Genomic DNA, 21,031 nt, shown 5'->3' on the forward strand with positions numbered 1-21,031 from the left:
TCTAGAACCAATCTAGCACTAGTCCAAAACTAGTCTACAACCAGTCTAAAACTAGTCTAGCACTAGTCCTAGAACCAATCTAGCACTAGGTCTAGAACTAGTCTACAATTAGTCTATAACTAGTCTAAAACTAGTGTAGCACTAGTTCTAGCACTAGTCTAGAACCAGTCTAGGCAGATCTGATGTCCCAACGCCGGCCCGTTTCAACAACATAAGCTCCCTAGTATCCTAGTCCATTTTTAGAGACCTGGACTGGTTGCTGTTTGTGTCTCTGCCTGTTCCCTTTTCTGTTTGTTCGTTTTCTCTCTTGCAGATTCCAAAGGCGCATGTTCCGGCCTACAACTAGTCTAGAACCAATCTAGCACTAGGTCTAGAACTAGTCTACAATTAGTCTACAACCAGTCTAAAACTAGTGTAGCACTAGTTCTAGAACTAGTCCAGAACCAATCTATCATTGGTCTATAACTAGTCTACAATTAGGCCACGTTTACACATAGCCGGGTATTTGCAAAACTGATATTTCCCCCTCTACATTTTGAAAAATTCCATTGTTGTAATCACAGGTGTCACTCATGACGCTGGTGACGTTTCTGTCTCATAATGTGACGTTCTGAAGCCTAAATCTCTGTTTCCCTCCGTTTACAAGCAAACGTGAAGACGGAGTTTTTAAAAATCTCCACTTTGGCCGGAGTTTTCAGAACTGATCGTTTTTGGAGATTTTAAGCTTTGTTTTCGTGTAAACGAACAGCCAAAACGCATGAAAACGCCAACGTTTTTGCTACGTGTAAACGGGGCCTTAGTCTACAACCAGTCTAGAACTAGTTCTAGAACTAGTTCTAGAACTAGTTCTAGAACTAGTTCTAGAACTAATCCGGAACCAATCTAGCACTAGTCTAGAACTAGTTCTAGAACCAGTCTAGACAGGTCTGATGTCCCGACGCCGGCCCGTTTCAACAACAGTATCCTAGTACTGATGGAGTTTTAGAGACCTGGACTGGTTGTTGTTTGTGTCTCTGCCTGTTCCCGTTTCTGTTTGTTCGTTTTCTCTCTTGCAGATTCCAAAGGCGCGTGTGCCGGCCTACAACTAGTCTAGAACTAGTCTAGAACCAGTCTAGAACTAGTCTAAAACTAGTCTACAATCAGTCTAGAACTAGTGTAGCACTAGTTCTAGAACTAGTCTAGAACTAGTCTAGAACCAGTCTAGACAGGTCTGATGTCCCAACACCAGCCCGTTTCAAAAACATGAGCTCCCCAGTATCCTAGTACTCATTCAGTTCTAGAGACCTGGACTGGTTGCTGTTTGTGTTTTTGCCTGTTCCTGTTTCTGTTTGTTCGTTTTCTCTCTTGCAGATTCCAAAGGCGCGTGTGCCGGCCTACAACTAGTCTAGAACTAGTCTAGAACCAATCTAGCACTAGTCTAGAACTAGTCTACAATTAGTCTACAACCAGTCTAAAACTAGTCTAGAACCAATCTAGCACTAGTCTAGAACTAGTCTACAATTAGTCTACAACTAGTCTAGAACTAGTCTAGTACTAGTCTACAATTAGTCTACAACCAGTCTACAACTAGACTAGAACTAGTCTACAATTATTCTACAACCAGTCTACAACTAGTCTACAATTTGTCTACAACCAGTCTAGCACTAGTTCTAGAACCAGTCTAGCACCAGTCTAGCACTAGTCTAGAACCAGTCTAGACAGGTCTGATGTCCCGACGCCGGCCCGTTTCAACAACAGTATCCTAGTACTGATTCAGCTTTAGAGACCTGGACTGGTTGTTGTTTGTGTCTCTGCCTGTTCCTGTTTCTGTTTGTTCGTTTTCTCTCTTGCAGATTCCAAAGGCGCGTGTGCCGGCCTACAACTAGTCTACAACTAGTCTACAATTAGTCTAAAACTAGTCTAGAACTAGTCTACAACTAGTCTACAACTAGTCTAGAACCAGTCTAGAACCAATCTAGCACTAGTCTAGAACTTTTTGTTTGTTTTCTCTCTTGCAGATTCCAAAGACGCGTGTGCCGGCCTACAACTAGTCTACAACAAGTCTAGTCACTAGTTCTAGAACCAGTCTAGACAGGTCTGATGTCCCAACGCCGACCCGTTTAAACAACATAAGCTCCCTAGTATCCTAGTACTGATTCAGCTTTAGAGACCTGGACTGGTTGCTGTTTGTGTCTCTGCCTGTTCCCGTTTCTGTTTGTTCATTTTCTCTCTTGCAGATTCCAAATGCCGCGTGTGCCGGCCTACAACTAGTCTAGAACTAGTCTAGAACCAATCTAGCACTAGTCCAGAACTAGTCCAGAACTAGTCTAGAACCAATCTAGCACTAGTCTAGAACTGTTTGTTCGTTTTCTCTCTTGCAGATTCCAAAGACGCGTGTGCCGGCCTACAACTAGTCTACAATCAGTCTAGAACTAGTGTACAACCAGTCTAAAACTAGTCTAGCACTAGTTCTAGAACTAGTCCAGAACTAGTCTAGCACTAGTCTAGAACTAGTGTACAACTAGTCTACAACCAGTCTAGTCACTAGTTCTAGAACCAGTCTAGACAGGTCTGATGTCCCGACGCCGGCCCGTTTCAACGACAGTATCCTAGTACTGATTCAGTTTTAGAGACCTGGACTGGTTGTTGTTTGTGTCTCTGCCTGTTCCTGTTTCTGTTTGTTCGTTTTCTCTCTTGCAGATTCCAAAGGCGCGTGTGCCGGCCTACAACTAGTTTAGAACTAGTCTAGAACTAGTCTAGAACAAGTCTAGCATTAGTCTAGAACTAGTTCTAGAACCAGTCTAGACAGGTCTGATGTCCCCATAACGGCCCGTTTCAAAAACATGAGTACTGATTCAGTTTTAGAGACCTGGACTGGTTGCTGTTTGTGTCTCTGCCTGTTCCCATTTCTGTTTGTTTATTTTCTCTCTTGCAAATTCCAAAGGCGCGTGTCCGGGCCTACAACTAGTCTAGAACTAGTCCAGAACCAATCTAGCACTAGTCTAGAACTAGTCTACAATTAGTCTACAACCAGTCTAAAACTAGTCTAGCACTAGTTCTAGAACTAGTCCAGAACTAGTCTAGCACTAGTCTACAATTAGTCTACAATTAGTGTACCAGTCTAGACAGGTCTGATGTCGCCATAACGGCCCGTTTCAACAACATAAGCTCCCCAGTATCCTAGTAGTGATTCAGTTTTAGAGACCTGAACTGGTTGTTGTTTGTGTCTCTGCCTGTTCCCGTTTCTGTTTGTTGGTTTTCTCTGTTGCAGATTCCAAAGGCGCGTGTGCCAGTTGTTGTTCTCCTGTGTTTCCTTAGTTTCAGACTTGCACTGGAAAAACCGGTCTGGTCTAAACAGGAACCGGAACCAGTCCCAGTGGGCAAAAAGCTTCATACAATGATGAGAAAACTGGCTTATAGGCCTGGCCTGTTATTGTTAGTACCTCTAACAACATAACCTCCCATCACTAAACGTACATCTGCAGCAGAAAGCTGGTTGGTCCTGAACCGGTTCCTGATACAGCCCAGCGCTCGTGTGAATAGAGATGTCTGCATCACGGAGGGAAAGACATTAAACTTTCATTTATGCAGCATCTCTCTCAGCCTGCGGCTGCCGGAGCACTGAGGGTCACGGCGAGGAGCAGGAGGAGGAGAAGAAGCTCCTCTCCGGGGTCAGGAGCTCAGTAAAAGATGTTCCAGGTCAGAGTTGACCTGGCAGAGCTCTGAGCGGCAGCCGTCGCTCGCTTCCAAACCCGCGTTAACGACAGACGGGTTCCTGGTTCCACGGACGAGTTTGGCCGTCACTCTCAACTAAATCTGCTCTCAACTAAATCTGCTCTGAACTAAATCTGCTCCTCACGATCCGGTTTGGTGGTGAAAATTGTTCCGACACGGAGAGAAACAAGCGTTTTCCACCGATGTGAAACTGCAGAGAGTCGGCGGTGGAGCTGAGCTGAACTTTCCAGAGTGCAGGTCGATGGATCGATACCGACCGCGGAGGGTCAGCGGTGGGCGGTCCGACCCAGCTTTAGGGTAGTACGCCCTCTTCAGCCCGTCCTGCTGCATCCTGGACCTGCGCTCCAGCAACCAGTCAGTCTAGAACTAGTCCAGAACCTATCTAGATCCAGTCTACAACTAGTCTAGAACTAATCCGGAACAAGTCTAGAACTAGTCCGGAACCAATCTAGATCCAGTCTAACACTAGTCCAGAACTAATCTGGTCTAGAACTAGTCCAGAACCAGTCTAGAACTAGTCCAGAACCAGTCCACAACTGGTCTACAAACAGTCTGGACTAATACGACCAGTCTAAAACTAGTCCAGAACCAATCTAGATCCAGTCTAACACTAGTCTAGAACTAATCTGGTCTAGAACTAGTCCAGAACCCATCTAGATCCAGTCTAACACTAGTCTAGAACTAATCCGGAACAGGTCTAGAACTAGTCTATAACCAGTCTACAACTAGTTTACAACCAGTCTGGACTAATAGAACCAGTCTAGAACCAGTCTAGAACTAATCGAGAACCAGTCTAGAACTAGTTTAGAACTAGTCAAGAACTAGTCTAGAACTAGATTACAACCATTCTGGACTAATAAAACCAGTCTACAACAAATTTACAACCAGTTTAGAACCAGTCTACAACAAGTCAAGAACTAGTCTAGAACTAGTCTACAACTAGTCGCAAACCAGTCTACAACTAGATTACAACCAGTCTAGAACTAGTGTAGAACCAGTCTAGAACTAGTCGCAAACCAATCTAGAACTAGTTTACAACCAGTCTACAACTAGTCTAGAACAGTCTACAACTAGATTACAACCAGTCTACAACTAGTCTAGAACTAGTCTAAAACTAGTCTACAACAAGTCTAGAACTAGTCTAGAACCAGTTTAGAACTAGTCTAGAACTAGCTGCGAACCAGTCTACAACTAGATTACAACCAGTCTGGACTAATCGAACCAGTCTACAACAAGTCTAGAACTAGTCTAAAACCAGTTTACAACTAGTCGCAAACCAGTCTACAACTAGATTACAACCAGTCTAGAACTAGTGTAGAACCAGTCTAGAACTAGTCGCAAACCAATCTACAACTAGTTGACAACCAGTCTAGAACTAGTGTAGAACCAGTCTACAACTAGTTTAGAACCAGTCTAGAACTAGATTACAACCAGTCTGGACTAATCGAACCAGTCTACAACTAGTCTAGAACCAGTCTACAACAAATTTACAACCACTCTAGAACTAGTTTATAACCAGTCTAGAACTAGTCGCGAACCAGTTTACAACTAGATTACAACCAGTCTGGACTAATATAATGTGAGATTAATCTGAGTGTTTAAACAAGTCTGTCCTTGTGAAAATATAAAACTATCGGAATAGGCTTAATTAGGTCAGCTCAGAGAAGCTGACTGCTGCGTTTTACACATCCTTACCATTGTTAACAGAAGTCACAGGACAGGCCATTCCCTGAGGGTATTTAGGGGGGTTGTCCGCTCTGTTAAAACAGTTGACTATTGTGCAGTTGTCCAATACTTCCTGTTGTCCAGAGGGGGCCTCATTTGACCCTTTTGACCTTTGTGGTTCTTAAAGACTTTACCCTGACTGCTGGTTATCACATGTTAACAGATGACAGGGCAGCCCTTCCTGAGTTTGGGCTGTCCAAACAACTATCCCATTGTTAGTTGACCATCTGATGACAACAAAAACCCCTTGACCATTTAAGGATTCTTAAAAGGATGTCTGTTGCTCTGCACACCACAGATACGTTGTTGATTAACTGAAAAGTCATAGGTGTGACTTTTCAACCATCATCTGATCTGTTTCTCCATCTGTTTTTCTAATTGTTCATTGTGTACCAAATATGGTAATTTTCCTGTTTGAAATCTCAATAAAAAGGGCAAATGCACCGAGGGAATGTCGAAGCACTATCAGCAGCATTCACAAGAGAGACTCCGTTGCTCTGAAGGCTCTGACCTTGCTTCCCCTCTTGCAAGAGCGCATTTAAAAACTCATTTCCAAGTCTTTGGTGTTTTTCTTTGTTAAAAGCTGGGTTTGATGTTGATTAAAACCTAACATAGAACCAGTCTACAACTAGTCTAGAACCAGTCTACAACTATTTTACAACCAGTCGGCGGTGGAGTTGAGCTGAACCTTCCAGAGTGCAGATCGATGGATCAATACCGACCGCGGAGCGTGAGCGGTGGGCGGTCCCACCTACCTTTAGGGTAGTACGCCCTCTTCAGCCCGTCCTGCTGCATCCTGGACCTGCGCTCCTCGGCGGCGCTGCTCAGCCGGGGGCTGTGCTCGCCGTGGCCGCGGTGGTGGTCGCGGTGGTGGTCCCGGTGGTGGTCCCGGTGGTGGTCCCGGTGGTGGTCCCGGTGGTCCCGGTGGTGGTCTCGGTGGTCCCGGTGGTCCCGGCGGGGCATGGCGTGCTCCGAGGCCATGCGGTCCCTCATGACCTTGGCCCTCTCGGACTCCAGCGCGATGGCCTTCTCCAGCAGGGACAGGTTGCCCTTGGCCATGTCGAAGGTCTCGTCGGAGCGGTCCGACGCCACCGAGGTGGTGTCCTCGTCGCCCTCCTGGCTGCAGCTGGTCGGGTAGCCCCGGGACGCCGGGCTCAGCTCCTCCTCCAGCTTCATCAGGTTCACCATGTCTGAGTAGCTGCGCTCCAGGCCGCGGGGGTCCTCCGCCGCCCCCTGGTGGCAGGCGTCGTACCTGCGGAGCCACAAACACGGTACCGAGCATCTGAGTGGAGAACCAACACAACCGGCCTATAACTAGTCTGGAACTGGTCTACAACCAGTCTGGAACTGGTCTAGAACCAGTCTATAACTGGTCTAGAACTGGTCTAGAACCGGCCTATAACTAGTCTGGAACTGGTCTAGAACTGGTCTGGAACCAGTCTACAACTAGTCTACAACTAGCATAGAACTAGTCTAGAACTAGCATAGAACTAGTCTAGAACTAGTTTAGCACTAGTCTAGAACTAGCATAGAACTAGTCTACAACTAGTCTACAACTAGCATAGAACTAGTCTACAACTAGTCTACAACTAGTCTACAACTAGCATAGAACTAGTCTAGAACTAGCATAGAACTAGTCTAGAACTAGCATAGAACTAGTCTAGAACTAGTTTAGCACTAGTCTAGAACTAGCATAGAACTAGTCTACAACTAGTCTACAACTAGTTTAGCACTAGTCTAGAACTAGCATAGAACAAGTCTAGATTGTTTTGTATTCTGGACCCAGTGTCTGCAATAAAGTTTATATATATATAGAATTAGTCTATAATTACTCCATAACCAGTCTAGAACTAGTTTAGAACTAGTGTATAATTAGTCTACATATAATAGTCTACAACCAGTCTAGAACTAGTCTTGAATTAGTCTAGAACAGGGGTCGGCAACCCAAAATGTTTTTAGAGCCATATTGGACCAAAAACACAAAAAACAAATATGTCTGGAGCCGCAAAAAATGAAAAGTATCAGAATTAGAATGAAGAAACACATGCTGCATGTTTCTATATTAGTTAGAACTGGGGGAAGATTTTTTTTTCATTATGCACTTCGAGAAAAAAGTTGAAATGTCGAGAAAAAAGTCGAAATGTCGAGATTAAAAAGTAAAGGAAAAAGGAAGAAAAAAGAGGAAAGAAGAAGAAAAAAGAAAAAAAAGAAGAAAAAAAAAGAAAAATGGAAAAAAAGAGAAAAATAGAGGAAAAAAGGAAAAAAAAGAAAAAAAAGAAGAAAAAAGGAAACAAAAGGTCAAACATTTTTGAAAAAGCTCCAGGAGCCACTAGGGCGGCGCTAAAGAGCCGAATGCAGCTCTAGAGCCGCGGGTTGCCGACCCCTGGTCTAGAATCAGTCTAGAACTAGTCTATAATCTAGAACCAGTCTGTAACCGGTCTATATTCTGTAACCAGTCTAACCAGTCTAGAACTAGTCTTAAATTAGTCTGTAACCAGTCTAGAACCAGTCTATAACCAGTCTATAATCTAGAACCAGTCTGTAACCAGTCTAACCGGTCTACCTGCTCAGGTGGTGCTCCAGCGGCTGGTCCCCCGGGTGCTGCAGGTGGTGGTGCAGGTGGTGCAGGACGGGCCGGTCCGACGGCGTGGTCTCGCTCAGCTTCCGGGCCAGATCGAAGCACTGGTTCCTCAGACACTCCAGGCTGCTGAGACAAACCTCCTCGCCGCTCTCCATGGCCTGCAGCCGGACGCCGGGGGGGCCGTTGGCCAGGACGCCGCCGTCCAGGCCGCCGTCGTGGTAGCCGTCCTCCGGCATCATGGCGCCGTGGCCCTGGGCCAGCAGCTTCAGGGAGTCCACCGTCTCCCGGACCACGTCGCTGTCCAGGTCCACGCTCAGCGCCCCCTTGGGGTCGCCCTGCTCGCTGCCGTCGTCCTCGTCCTCGTCGTCGTCCTCGCCGCCGCTGTTGGACGAGTTGCTGTTCATCTCCGACTCCGTCATGGCCTGGTAGGCGGCGTCCTCCGCGATCTTGCCCAGGTTGAGCAGCGACTTGGCCACCAGCTCGTCGTAGTTCTCGTAGTCCTCCCCGGGCGGGTTCAAGCCGGGGTTCCCGCCGGGGTGCCCGGCGCCGAGCGCGCAGCTGTTGTTGTTGTCGTCCTTCTCCGCAGGAAGCAGTTTTGATTGTCCGCCGGGCTTGTAGAGGTCTGCTGGCGGGAGATGAGACACATGCTTCAGCCCCGGTATAGAACAGGGACAGGAACTGGTCCCATCCATGTAGGAATGGGTGATATTTTACCGTTCACGATAAACCGTCAAAAAAATTCCCCACGGTAAGAATTTGTATCTCACGATAAAAACGATAAATTCCTGTTGATGATGTTTTTGTGTGAAGCTGATTTATGGTTCAGTGTTAAATCGACGCACAACGTACGTGAAGGAAGGAAGGAAGGAAGGAAGGAAGGAAGGAAGAAAGAAAGAAAGAAAGAAAGAAAGAAAGAAAGAAAGAAAGAAAGAAAGAAAGAAAGAAAGAAAGAAAGAAGAAGAAAGAAAGAAAGAAAAGAAAGAAAGAAAGAAAGAAAGAAAGAAAAGAAAGAAAGAAAGAAAGGAAGGAAAGAAGGAAAGAAGGAAGGAAGGAAGGAAGGAAAGTAGGAAAGAAAGAAAGAAAGGAAGGAAAGAAGGAAAAAAGGAAGGAAAGGAAGAAAGGAAGGAAGAAAGGAAGGAAGGAAGGAAGGAAGGAAGGAAGGAAGGAAGGAAGGAAGGAAGGAAGGAAGGAAGGAAGGAAGGAAGGAAAGAAGAAAGAAAGAAAGAAAAGAAAGAAAAGAAAGAAAGAAAGAAAGAAAGAAAGAAAGAAAGAAAGAAAGAAAGGAAGGAAGGAAGGAAAGGAAGGAAGGAAGGAAGGAAGGAAGGGAGGAAGGGAAGGAGGAAAGAAGGAAGGAAGGAAGGAAGGAAGGAAGGAAGGAAAGGAAAGGAAAGAAGGAAAGAAGGAAGGAAAGGAAGGAAGGAAGGAAGGAAGGAAAGGAAGAAGAAGGAAGGAAGGAAGGAAGGAAGAAGGAAGGAAGGAAGGAAGGAAGGAAGGAAGGAAGGAAGGAAGGAAGGAAAGAAAGATAAATTCCCGTTGATACGTGTTTGTGTAACAAACATGGCGGATCTGAGTCATTACAGTTTTGCAGTACAGGTGTAACTCATTTAATTGGTTTTTATCAATTCAATTTAATTGTTGTAGTTAGTATTTAGTATCTTTTACAGCAGTGATTTGGCTCCAAAGACTGAATGTGGTGATAGATTTATAGTTACAAAGGTGGAGTTGAATTGGTATTTTTTTTATCGTCATTTTTATCGTTATCAGGATAAATGCCAGAGATTATCGTGATACAGTTTTTAGTCCATACTGCCCATCCCTACATCCATGGGAACCAGTCCCGTCCAAAATGGAACAGGAACCAGTCCTGAATAAACAGGAGCCGGTTGCGTCCAAACGGGGACCAGTCCGTCCAAACAGAAAGCCGAACCGGTCCCAACTAAACAGGAACCAGTGCCGTCCAAATGGGAATCTGAACCGCCTTTTCAGCCTTATGTTCCTGGCAGAGCTCTCCGTTCTCGGAGTGCAGGTTTACTCGTAGTTCCTAGAGTATCTAAATGTAGATTTGGAGGGCGGGCGTTCTGCTATCAGGCACCATTACTATGGAACCAACTTCCAATCTGGGTTAAGGAGGCTGACAGGAACCAGTGCCGTCCAAATGGGAACCAGAACCAGTCCCGACCAGAGAGGAACTGGAACTGGTCCCATCTAAACAGGAACTGGTCCCGACTAAACAAAAACAGGAACTAGTTGTATTGTGTTCATTATGTCTTCAGATAGATATCCTTTGGTTTCTTTTTTCAGACAAAGTTCCGACTTCTTACCTTCCGTCTAAGGTGATCGGGTTCTTGAGGTAAGAAGTCGGAACTTTGTCTGAAAAAAGAAACCATAGGATAAGAACAGGAACTGTTCCCGTCCAAATGGGAACTGGGACCAGTCCTGACTAAACAGGAACCTGAACCGGTCCCAACTAAAGGATGTGATCAGTTACGGGGATCATCTTCCTCGTAGTGGCGGGTTTATCTGTTACTCCTGAACACATCGGCATCTGTTCACGTGATCCTGCTGTTCACTCAGAGTAAAACCCACACCCCGCCGAGCCGCCGAGCCGCCGTGCCTCCGTGGCGCCGTGCCACCGGCCTCCTCTCGCAGCCTCACTGTTGATTTTGGGGACGACGGCGGCGACAGCAGAGGAGGAACAGCGAGGCGGAGAGTTGCTCTGATTCAGGAGCCATAAATATCCTCAGGAGTCGAGGCGGAGCGAGACGTCCTCCGAGACGAGCACGCTAACGCTAACGGGGGGGTAATAACTCAGCTTCCCCGGTTACTTGTGAAGCTGTCGGAAACACGTGAGAGGGTCGACCCAGGGACTGGGGTTGGGACCCCCATCATGATCCCTCCACCACCGTGCCGGACCACAGGTCTGGATGTTAAGGGCCAGTCCCAATTCAATTCAATTCAATTCAATTCAATTTTATTTATATAGCGTCTAATACAACAAAAGTTGTCTCCAGACGCTTTCCAGAGATCCAGAACATGAACCCCCGAGCAGTTATTACATAAACAATGGCAGGTAAAAACTCCCATAGTGGGAGAAAAACCTTAAGCCAAACAGTGGCAAGAAAAACTCCCCTTTAGGAGGAAGAAACCTGGACCAGGACCAGGATCCTAAGGGGGGACCCTCCTGCTGAGGGCCAGACTGGGGGGTCAGGGACGGCAACAGCACAGCAGGCAGGTGGAAGCAGCAACGGGATGACCAGGGGTGGGGACCGCAGGCCAGCATGCAGCTCCCGAAGCTCCGGCCCAATCAGCAAGTCCCAGGTTGGGGTTCAGGGTCGGGGAAAGGTTGAGAAGGGGCAGGGCCAGGGAGAGGAGTCTTGACGGACAAATCTCTCCCCCGCCTGACCGGGCCGTTACCCTGCCCCTCTCACTCCCACACTGCAGGTTCCAGTGTTGTGCATTCAGAGATGCTCTTCGCCACCAGCAGAAGATGCTGTACCATGTACAAAAGAGTTTAGTTTTAAAGGTGGAGGAGGTGTCAGCCTCCTTAACCCAGATTGGAAGTTGGTTCCAAAGTAATGGTGCCTGATAGCAGAACGCCCGCCCTCCAAATCTACATTTAGATACTCTAGGAACTACGAGTAAACCTGCACTTTGAGAACGGAGAGCTCTGCCAGGAACATAAGGCACTATCAGGTCTTGCAAATAATGCGGAGCTAAGCCGTTTTGGGCTTTATACGCAAGTAATAAAATTCTAAATTGGATTCTGAATTTTACAGGTAGCCAATGGAGCGACGCTAACACTGGAGAGAGCTAACCTGCTGATTCCTGTCAGCACTCGGGCTGCTGCATTTTGGATCAGCTGGAGCCTATTCAGCAAATTACTTGGGCATCCTGCTAACAACACATTACAGTAATCTAGTCTAGAAGATACAAACGCATGAACTAGTTTCTGCGTCGACTTAACGCAGAACCATAAATCAGCTCCCGAGCCGGCAGCTTTTCTCATCCCCGAAAACATCGGAGCAAATTTCTTAACAGGCGTTATTTGGATAAACTGAGCCCAGGTTGGGGATCTTAACGGTTACTTTTACTCCTGAAAAAATATTAAAACTTAATAAAGTGGCATATAAACAGCGCTACAGCTGAAATTAAAACAGCTTTTAGCTCTGGGCTTCCTGATATGGTGTGACGTATGTGCAAACGTAACTACGCAGTCGCTTACGTACCCGAACGTAAACCACGCAGTGACGTAGCAAGTGGTGTCCCAATCCCTAGGGAACATTACACGGACCCTATTCATTTTTAGGGCTAGTGGGTGAAAGTAGGGGGGGATTGGGATTGGGCCTAAGACCAGTTTCTGGCTCCGGGGTGTCTAAAGGGACATGGGCGGAACTTAAACGTGACGAAGCGGTTGGTCAGAGCGACCCGGTCTAACCCGGCTGACCCTTTTATGTCATTTTAACTTTATTAAACTTTATTTAACAACATTAACAACTTGTTGGACTTGAACTCACCCCGCTGGTGATGGTTCTGCTCCTCCTCTTCCTCGTCCTCCTCCTCTTCCTCCTGCTCATCTTCATCCTCCTGCTCCTCGTCATCGTCCTCCTCCTCATCCATCCCATCCTCCTCCTCCTCTTCCTCCTCCTCCTCCACCCGCCCTCCTCCTATCGTCATGTCTCCCCGCTCCACCTCTATCTCCTCCTCTTCATCCTCCTCCTCCTCCTCCTCTTCCTCCCCCTGCTCCTCCTCCTCCTCCGAGAACTCGTCCTCCACCTCCCCGTCTTCCTCCTCCTCCTCGTCCTCCTCCTCCACTACCTCGCCCCGCTCCTTCTCCACCCGGCCCGGGCCGGTGGCCCCGCCATGGTAGCCGGCGTAGGCCCCGCCCCCGCCCTCCTGCTCCTCCTCTTCCTCGCCGCCGGGCGGGGGGGCGAGGAAGGGCCTCCTCTTGGGGTTGGGCTCCAGCGGCTGCTTGTCCAGAGCCTTCCTCTTCTTGGCCAGCGGGCAGCCGTAGACGCTGCAGGGAGAGAGGGAGAACCGGGGTCACTTCCTACCGGCTCTGATAGCGGGAACACCGGGAGAACTGGAGGCCCAGGTCTGTCATGGTTTATAAGCTTAGGATATGTTTTTACATGGTCACTCACTCCCCTGTCATTCCAGATCCTGCCACCCTCATCAGCCAGACAATCTACTCATTCCCCTCACCTGTGCTTCCCCGGCCCACTTCCACATGCCCTCTGCCAGATTGTCTAGTGTAGGCATGAACACTAGACAATCTGGCAGAGGGCATGTGGAAGTGGGCCGGTATATAAAGGGAACTCCATGGTCATCAGTTCCCTTTATATACCGGCCCACTTCCACATGCCCTCTGCCAGATTGTCTAGTGTTCATGCCGAGCTTTCCAGTGTTCCTGAGTCTGTTTCTGCCTGCCTGCTACTTTGCCTGATTCCCGGTTTTTGGATTTTTGCCTGCCCCTTTGGATTTGTCTGCCTGATCTGGGGCGGCAGTAGCTCAGGTGGTAGAGCGGGTCATCCAATGATCGGAAGTAAGTAAGTAAGTAAACTTTATTTGTACAGCGCCCTTCACAGACCATGGTCACAGAGCGCTTCACAATTAAAATAAAAACACAGTTAAGAGATACATACAAAGTTTAAGATTAAAAGGCCAAGACAACACATTTACAATCATAACAGCCCAAAGACAATTAGGCAAAAGCCTGCACAAATAAAAAGGTTTTTAGTTGCCTTTTGAAAGTCAACAGACTCCATGGAACGCAAAGAGAGTGGAAGATCGTTCCAAAGCCTGGGAGCAGCAGAAGGTCGGCGATTCGAATCCCGCTCCATCCCAGTTGCTGTCGTAGTGTCCTTGGGCAAGACACCTTACCCACCTTGCCCCGTGTGAATGTGTATGAATGTTTGGTGGTGGTCGGAGGGGCCGTTTGGCGCGGAATCGCACTTTGAGATTCATTGAATGTAAAGTGCGTTACAAGTTAAATTCATTGATCTGCCAGTCTGCCCGGTTTTTGACTCCTGCCTACGCTCAACCTAATTAAAGCCTTTTGGACTCTGTTACTCTGTTTGGTGTTGTGCTTTTGGGTTCCCTGCTTTTTGGGCCGTGACAAGGTCTGAGGGACCCGATCACGAACCCGATCTCAACCTGGAAATAAACCCGTACCCGACACCGGGACTTTAAGTACCAGCTCAAACCTCCCGCCTCACTCTCAATACCAAATCAAATCAAACTATTATTATTATATATATATATATATATATATATATATATATATATATATATATATATATATATATATATATATATATATATATATATATATATATACATATATATATATATATATATATATATTAATATATTATTATATGTATCCATACACGAATAATGCAAAGTTCTTACAGAATAAAATCAACATTTAACACTCGTGGTTAAAATCAGACATCTGGTTATTTTGACACAGATCCTCACTTTAATACCCACACAGCACTAAAATTGCTTTTGTCAACGAAAATTGTGACTAAATATTGTCGTCAATGAACCTTTATCACCTGAGGAAAATGAGACGCAACGAAAATCCTGGTCATGTGACGATAACGATAATTAAATATATAATGCAATATTGTAGAGGAATAAAATGTAGATTACAGAAGAGAGTTCAACGTAGATCTGGGAATCATCTGCATAAGCTGTGACTAGAGACCTCAAGATGGTGGAGAGTCTGGAACAGGAGGAGCCCCAGAACTGGTCCCTGTGGGACTACGGTTGTCCTGGAGCCCCAGAACTGGTCCCTGTGGGACTACGGTTGTCCTGGAGACCCAGAACTGGTCCTTGTGGGACTACGGTTGTCCTGGAGCCCCAGAACTGGTCCCTGTGGGACTACGGTTGTCCTGGAGACCCAGAACTGGTCCTTGTGGGACTACGGTTGTCTATGAGTCCCAGAACTGGTCCCTGTGGGACTACGGTTGTCCTGGAGCCCCAGAACTGGTCCCTGTGGGACTACGGTTGTCTTGGAGCCCCAGAACTGGTCCCTGTGGGACTACGGTTGTCCTGGAGCCCCAGAACTGGTCCCTGTGGAACTACGGTTGTCCTGGAGCCCCAGAACTGGTCCCTGTGGGACTACGGTTGTCCTGGAGTCCCAGAACTGGTCCCTGTGGGACTACGGTTGTCCTGGAGCCCCAGAACTGCTCCCTGTGGGACTACGGTTGTCTTGGAGCCCCAGAACTGGTCCCTGTGGGACTACGGTTGTCCTGGAGCCCCAGAACTGGTCCCTGTGGGACTACGGTTGTCTTGGTGTTTCTTAAAGATTCATATTCAAAACTGTTACCACGTAACAGACTCGTTAGGAGTGAAGTTGCTTTCGTCAACCTAAATTATGACTAAATATCGTCGTCAACCAACCTTTATCACCTGAGGAAAACGAGACGAGACGCAACGAAAATGCTGGTCATGTGACGATAATGATAATTAAATACATAATGCAATATCGTAGTATCTTCTCTGGGGGGGGGAAGAAGAAGAGACCATTTTCTACATAGACATGGAAAAGAATGTGTAAAAAAAAAGAGAAGGACAGGGAGAAATGCGGAAAAATGCGGAAAAATAAACATGTTGTAAACTCAAATTAGAGTCTTCTGTGTCTGGAATGAATTTATTCTTGAGTCTATAAGGTAACAATCATATAATAATAAGATAACCTTGTTTGAATTGTAAAATGGGTTTAGTTAAATACAATCTTTGACTAAAACTAGACTAAAATGGTCCTGGACAATTCTGACTAAAATAAGACTAAAATGCTCAGACTTTTAGTCGACTGAAACTTGACACGACATGACTAAAACTAATAAAAACTAAAATGATAGCTGGACCCAAAGACTAGACTAAAACTAGAATTGAAACAGGCTGACAAAAACAACACAGCACACATGTACTCCTCCCCCACATTAAAGCATAATCACGAACATCATAAAAATACAAAAATATCACCAATTAAAATATCACAAATTAAAGCTGCAAGCAGCATAGATCGGGCCCTCGCACGCATGGCCTCCGCCCTCCCTCCAGGTCCCCCCACATTCCTGGCTCAATATCACTACAAAAAGTGATTTGAAAAAAGAGATTTATCAGATTTATCCAAACACCATGTGTTAGAGTGTATGTTTTTTTTGTCCTGTCGTAAGTACGGTGGCCGAGACCCGCCATTGCTGAAAATAAAAGTAACGCTGCAAACAGAAACAAACGCTTAGCAAATAAAATAAACGCTGCAAACAAAAAGAAACGCCGCTGCAAATAAAATAAACCCTGCTGCAAATAAAATGAAAAAACGACGCAAATAAAAAAGCCACAACGGAAGTGAATTACCGGGGACTATAAGACAAAGAGGACGTAAGTGAAAAGGAAGAAATAAGAAGAGCAAGGAATAAGAAGAACAACGAACGAGAAAATAAGTGAAAAGATTAGTGTTCAACGTCGCTACATGTAATTTTTAATGTGCAACACCGGCAAAGGGGCGTGTCCTCGCCGACTCGGTGTGTGAGGTCACGGCGCCGCCCCTCACCCACGCTCACGTCGCCCACTGAGGAGGAAAACCAGCTGCAGTTTTTTTTTTTTTTTAAAGAGCAAAAGCTCAGTCTTCCACAGCCTCAATTACGCAAATCCCATAATAATTACTGCTTTAATTGCTCCACAACAGCCGACGCAATTACATCCGGCTTTCATGTGGATTTTAGCAAAATCAATTAGTCCGTTTCCATCTGAAAGAGCTCGTTCTGCATTTGGAGGGCTGATGGAGGAGGGGACGGCGTTTCCATGGCGATGACGGGCAACAAGACAGGGCCACGGGAGACACAGGAGACACAGGAGACACAGGAGACACAGGAGACACGGTTGCAGGAGACACAGGAGACACAGGAGACACAGGAGACACAGGAGACACGGTTGCAGGAGACACGGTTGCAGGAGACACAGAAGACACAGTTGCAGGACACAAAGTCACAGGAAACACGGCGGCAGGAGACAATCGCAGGAGACACGACACAGTCGCAGGAGACACGGTCGCAAGAGACACGACACGGTTGCAGGAGACACGATTGCAGGAGACATGACACGGTTGCAGGAGACACGATTGCAGGAGACATGACATGATCGCAGGAGACGCAGTCGCAGGAGACACGGTCGCAGGAGACACGGTCGCAGGAGACACGGTCGCAGGAGATACAGCTGCTGTAGACACAGTCGCAGGAGACACAACACGGTCGATCGTAGGAGACACAGGAGACACGGCCGATTGTAGGAGACACGGTCGCAGGAGACATGACACGGTCGCAGGAGAGACGACTGCTGGAGACACGGTCACTTGTAGGAGACGCGATCGCAGGAGACACAGGAGACACAGGAGACACAGGGGACCCGGTCGCAGGAGACTTAAAGATTTAAATGAACTAAAAGGACAAATGCAGCTCATTAAGAGCTGAACGGAGTTTGTGACCTTTAGCTTCATCACTTTTTGACACTTCTGCTGGTAACTTGAGAAAAACAGCGTCTTTATATCAGTAACATCATTAAAAGCCTTTTATTAACAACAACAACAACAGTAAACAGCTGCCACGGCGATCGGAGGTGGAGCCTGAAACCAACGCTTGAGCAGAATATCTGCTAATAACCCCCGCTCTGCGTCTGGAGGACAGACGGACCACCGGTCAGGACCAGAACCAGAACCAGAACCAGACCCGGAACCAGAACCAGAACCAGAACCAAAACCAGAACCGGAACCGGAACCGGAATTGGAACCAGAACCAGAACCGGAACTGGACGTCAACAAACCTGCCTGCAGTGGAGCAGAACCTGCTGGGCTTCTGCAGCAAAAACCCGTTGATCCGAGGTCAGAGATCCTGCAGACGCCGCCCTGGGTTTGAAGGCGTGAGTCAACCTGCCTAAGCCCCGCCCCCAGCACAAGCTCCGCCCCCAGCCCCGATGCAGGCTAATGGCTCTGAGCGGGACCAGATCCGGGCCCAGATGGCCCGGTTATTAGAAAACAACCTGCCAATACAGTTCTCCATCTCTTCTAGACCAGGGGTCGGCAACCCGCGGCTCTAGAGCCGCATGCGGCTCTTTAGCGCAGCCCTAGTGGCTCCTGGAGCTTTTTCAAAAATGTTTGACCTTTTTTTTTCCTTCTTTTTTCCTTTTTTTTTCTTTTTTCTCTTTTTTTTCTTCTTTTTTTCCTTTTTTTCTCGAAATTTTGACAGTTTTCTCGACATTTCGACTTTTTTCATGAAATTCTATTTCCTTGACATTTCTACTTTTTTCTCGATATTTTGACTTTTTTCTCGACATTTTGACTTTTTTCTCGGAGTGCATAATGAAAAAAAATCTCTCCCCAGTAATAACTAATATAGAAACATGCAGCATGTGTTTCTTCATTCTAAGGCTGATAAAAGACTTTTCATTTTTTGCGGCTCCAGACATATTTTTGGTCCAATATGGCTCTAAAACATTTTGGGTTGCCGACTCCTGTTCTAGACCGTTCGCCTTCATTAGTTCGGGCTTTTTAAACGATTCTGTTGGACCACGACTCAAAAGTAACGTTTGATTTTCATCCGTTCAGCGACTTATTAACTTATCAAGATGTTCAGATTTATGTTTTCAGACGTCTGACGTCTCCGTTTAGTCGCTCCTGCAGGTTTCTTTAGTTAGAACCAACTCCTCCGTCTACGTATCACACCTAAACATGCTGGAATAGAGACATAATAACATTTAAAATGCACACACACACACACACACACTCTCACACACACACACACACACACACACACACACACACACACACACACACCTCAGATGATTCCTTCATCTTCTACCTTACAGACTGAAAGGCTGGCTGTGTGTGTGTGTGTGTGTGTGTGTGTGTGTGTGTGTGTGTGTGTGTGTGTGTGTGTGTGTGTGTGTGTGTGTGTGTGTGTGTGTGTGTGTGTGTGTGTGTGTGTGTGTGTGTGTGTGTGTGTGTGTGTGTGTGTGTGTGTGTGTGTGTGTGTGTGTGACCTTGGCCACCTCACTGTCTACCACCAATTAAAATTCCAGCGGTAATTAAAGCAGATCAGGAACGAGGGAATGCAGCATGCAGGGGTGAGAGAGCAGGCTGGTAATTATGTTGGGGGAGAGAGAGAGAGAGAGAGAGAGAGAGAGAGAGCGGGGGAGGGCGAGCAAGGGCTTCACATCACACTTCCTCCTCTCCGCTAAACTGATGCACTGCAGTCAAGACTCAGGTCTGTGATTGATTCAGTTCTGTGTTGCATCGATCGATCGTCTCTCGGCCGAGTGTTTGAGCGTCGGTCTCAGTCTGGTTGGCTTCGTCTCCGTGGAGATGCCCGGCACCGGCGGTCCATCACAGCCCGCCGGTTTCTCATCAGGACCACCGTCACCTCCAGGTGCCTCCAGGAACCCGGTCCAGATCAGTTCTTCCTCAGGGAGCTTTCACAACTGTGGCCCGTTTGTTTTGTTCCGATTCAGGGGCTAAATCGATACAGTTGTTTCGTTTCTCGTTTGTGGGGTTTGTGTTCACAAGGCAAACGTCTGTACCGGTTCAAAACTGTTAATAAATGCCATGAACCAACTGTTCTCTCATTGGTCAAATGAACGCGGAAGGAGTTTCCTCTTCCGCACCCCGGGATAAACAACACACCCCTTTCACAGAGAGGGTGCAAAGCGCAGCCCTTAGGCTGATTTTTGGTTCCGCGTTACACCAACGCAGAGCCTACGCCGTCCCTACGGCGTAGTCTGCGTCGATTTAACGCGGAACCAACGCGGGCGAGAGCCCGCCTGCTGCAGGGTTTGCGCTTTGCACCCTCAATAAGAGAGAAGGTGGTGGAGGCTGCGCCGACTCTTCTCCTTGCGCCGCGGCAGCACATACACATGAATGGAGTTGTGTCGGTTGCTGTGTCGATTATGTTCTCACTACAAATAAAAAAAATTGTTCAGATATACCAAACGTTCTGATCTTTAGGGGGAAACGCTCCCTGTTCCGGAACAACTGCTCCAAACGAGGGAGGTGTGAAAGCTCCCTCAGACACCAACCCGTTCCACCGGATCATTAAAGGAGCATGAGGCTCCTTTTAAGAAATGACTCTCTAGCGCCACCCTTCACCACGACGGCCGTTGGGGGTACTGCAGCCAACAGTGAAGCCGGCACGGGAGAACGGGGAGAACGTGCATGCAGCGTCATGTGACGTCACATCTGCAGCCCAGCGCGGGAAATTCGGGACCGAATTGCAGCACATTTTGCAGCACACAGCCTGTTCAAGGCAAAGGAGAGATACACTAGAGGAAACATTCTTTTGGGTTTGGAACGCTTCATCTGACATTTTTACTAGAAAACTTAAAACGTATACGATTTTTTTTCATAACTCCTGCCTCAATCCTGCCTCATGCTCCTTTAACTGCTGTAGTGAAATAAAGATAGTAGCAGGAACTGGATCCTGGATCCTGGACCACAGAAACCGGACATGGGGGACGCTGCCGGTTCTGTTCGCCTCTGACTACGTTCCTGTTTCTAGTTTCCACGTCAGATCCAGTTCCAGCGTCTGCGGAACGTTGAAGGCGTCTGACGAGTAAAGTTGCTTTCGTCAATGAAAATTATGACTAAATATCGTCGTCAACGAACCTTTATCACCTGAGGAAAACGAGACGCAACCAAAATGCTGGTCATGTGACGATAATTAAATATATAATGCAATATAATGCATTGTAACACCGTTGCAGCTTCCTACCCCCTGCAGGGGCCACACCTTTGAACTGGCCTCACCACAGACTTGAACCACGGGAATGCCATATGATGAAGTTCCTGACTGACTGATGTTAATACCAACTCATTTGGCCACAGATCACATCTGACTGTAAATACCCTTTAATTGCTTTTAGTCTTTCACCTTTGGCTTGTTGATTCTGGCCTTTTGTGCTTTGAACTTACTGTATAAAAAGTCATGATTTCAGCCATTCTGCATCGGCACA

General features: G+C 46.9%; 1 protein-coding gene across 2 annotated transcripts in view; it reads right to left on the minus strand.

The window, feature by feature from the left end:
• Positions 1-21,031, minus strand: part of myt1la (myelin transcription factor 1-like, a) — a 121,164-nt gene that overhangs the window by 71,554 nt on the left and 28,579 nt on the right. For both annotated transcript variants that reach the window (XM_061746342.1, XM_061746341.1), the window contains exons 4-6: positions 12,535-13,034; positions 8,003-8,645; positions 6,195-6,691 (exon numbers count right to left, since the gene is read on the minus strand). In XM_061746342.1, coding sequence (XP_061602326.1) covers positions 6,195-6,691; positions 8,003-8,645; positions 12,535-13,034 — 1,640 coding nt within the window. The remainder of the gene's footprint in view (positions 1-6,194; positions 6,692-8,002; positions 8,646-12,534; positions 13,035-21,031) is intronic.

The sequence above is a fragment of the Cololabis saira genome, chromosome 18 (genome assembly GCF_033807715.1).
Source record: "Cololabis saira isolate AMF1-May2022 chromosome 18, fColSai1.1, whole genome shotgun sequence".
Classification (NCBI taxonomy): Eukaryota; Metazoa; Chordata; class Actinopteri; order Beloniformes; family Belonidae; genus Cololabis; species Cololabis saira.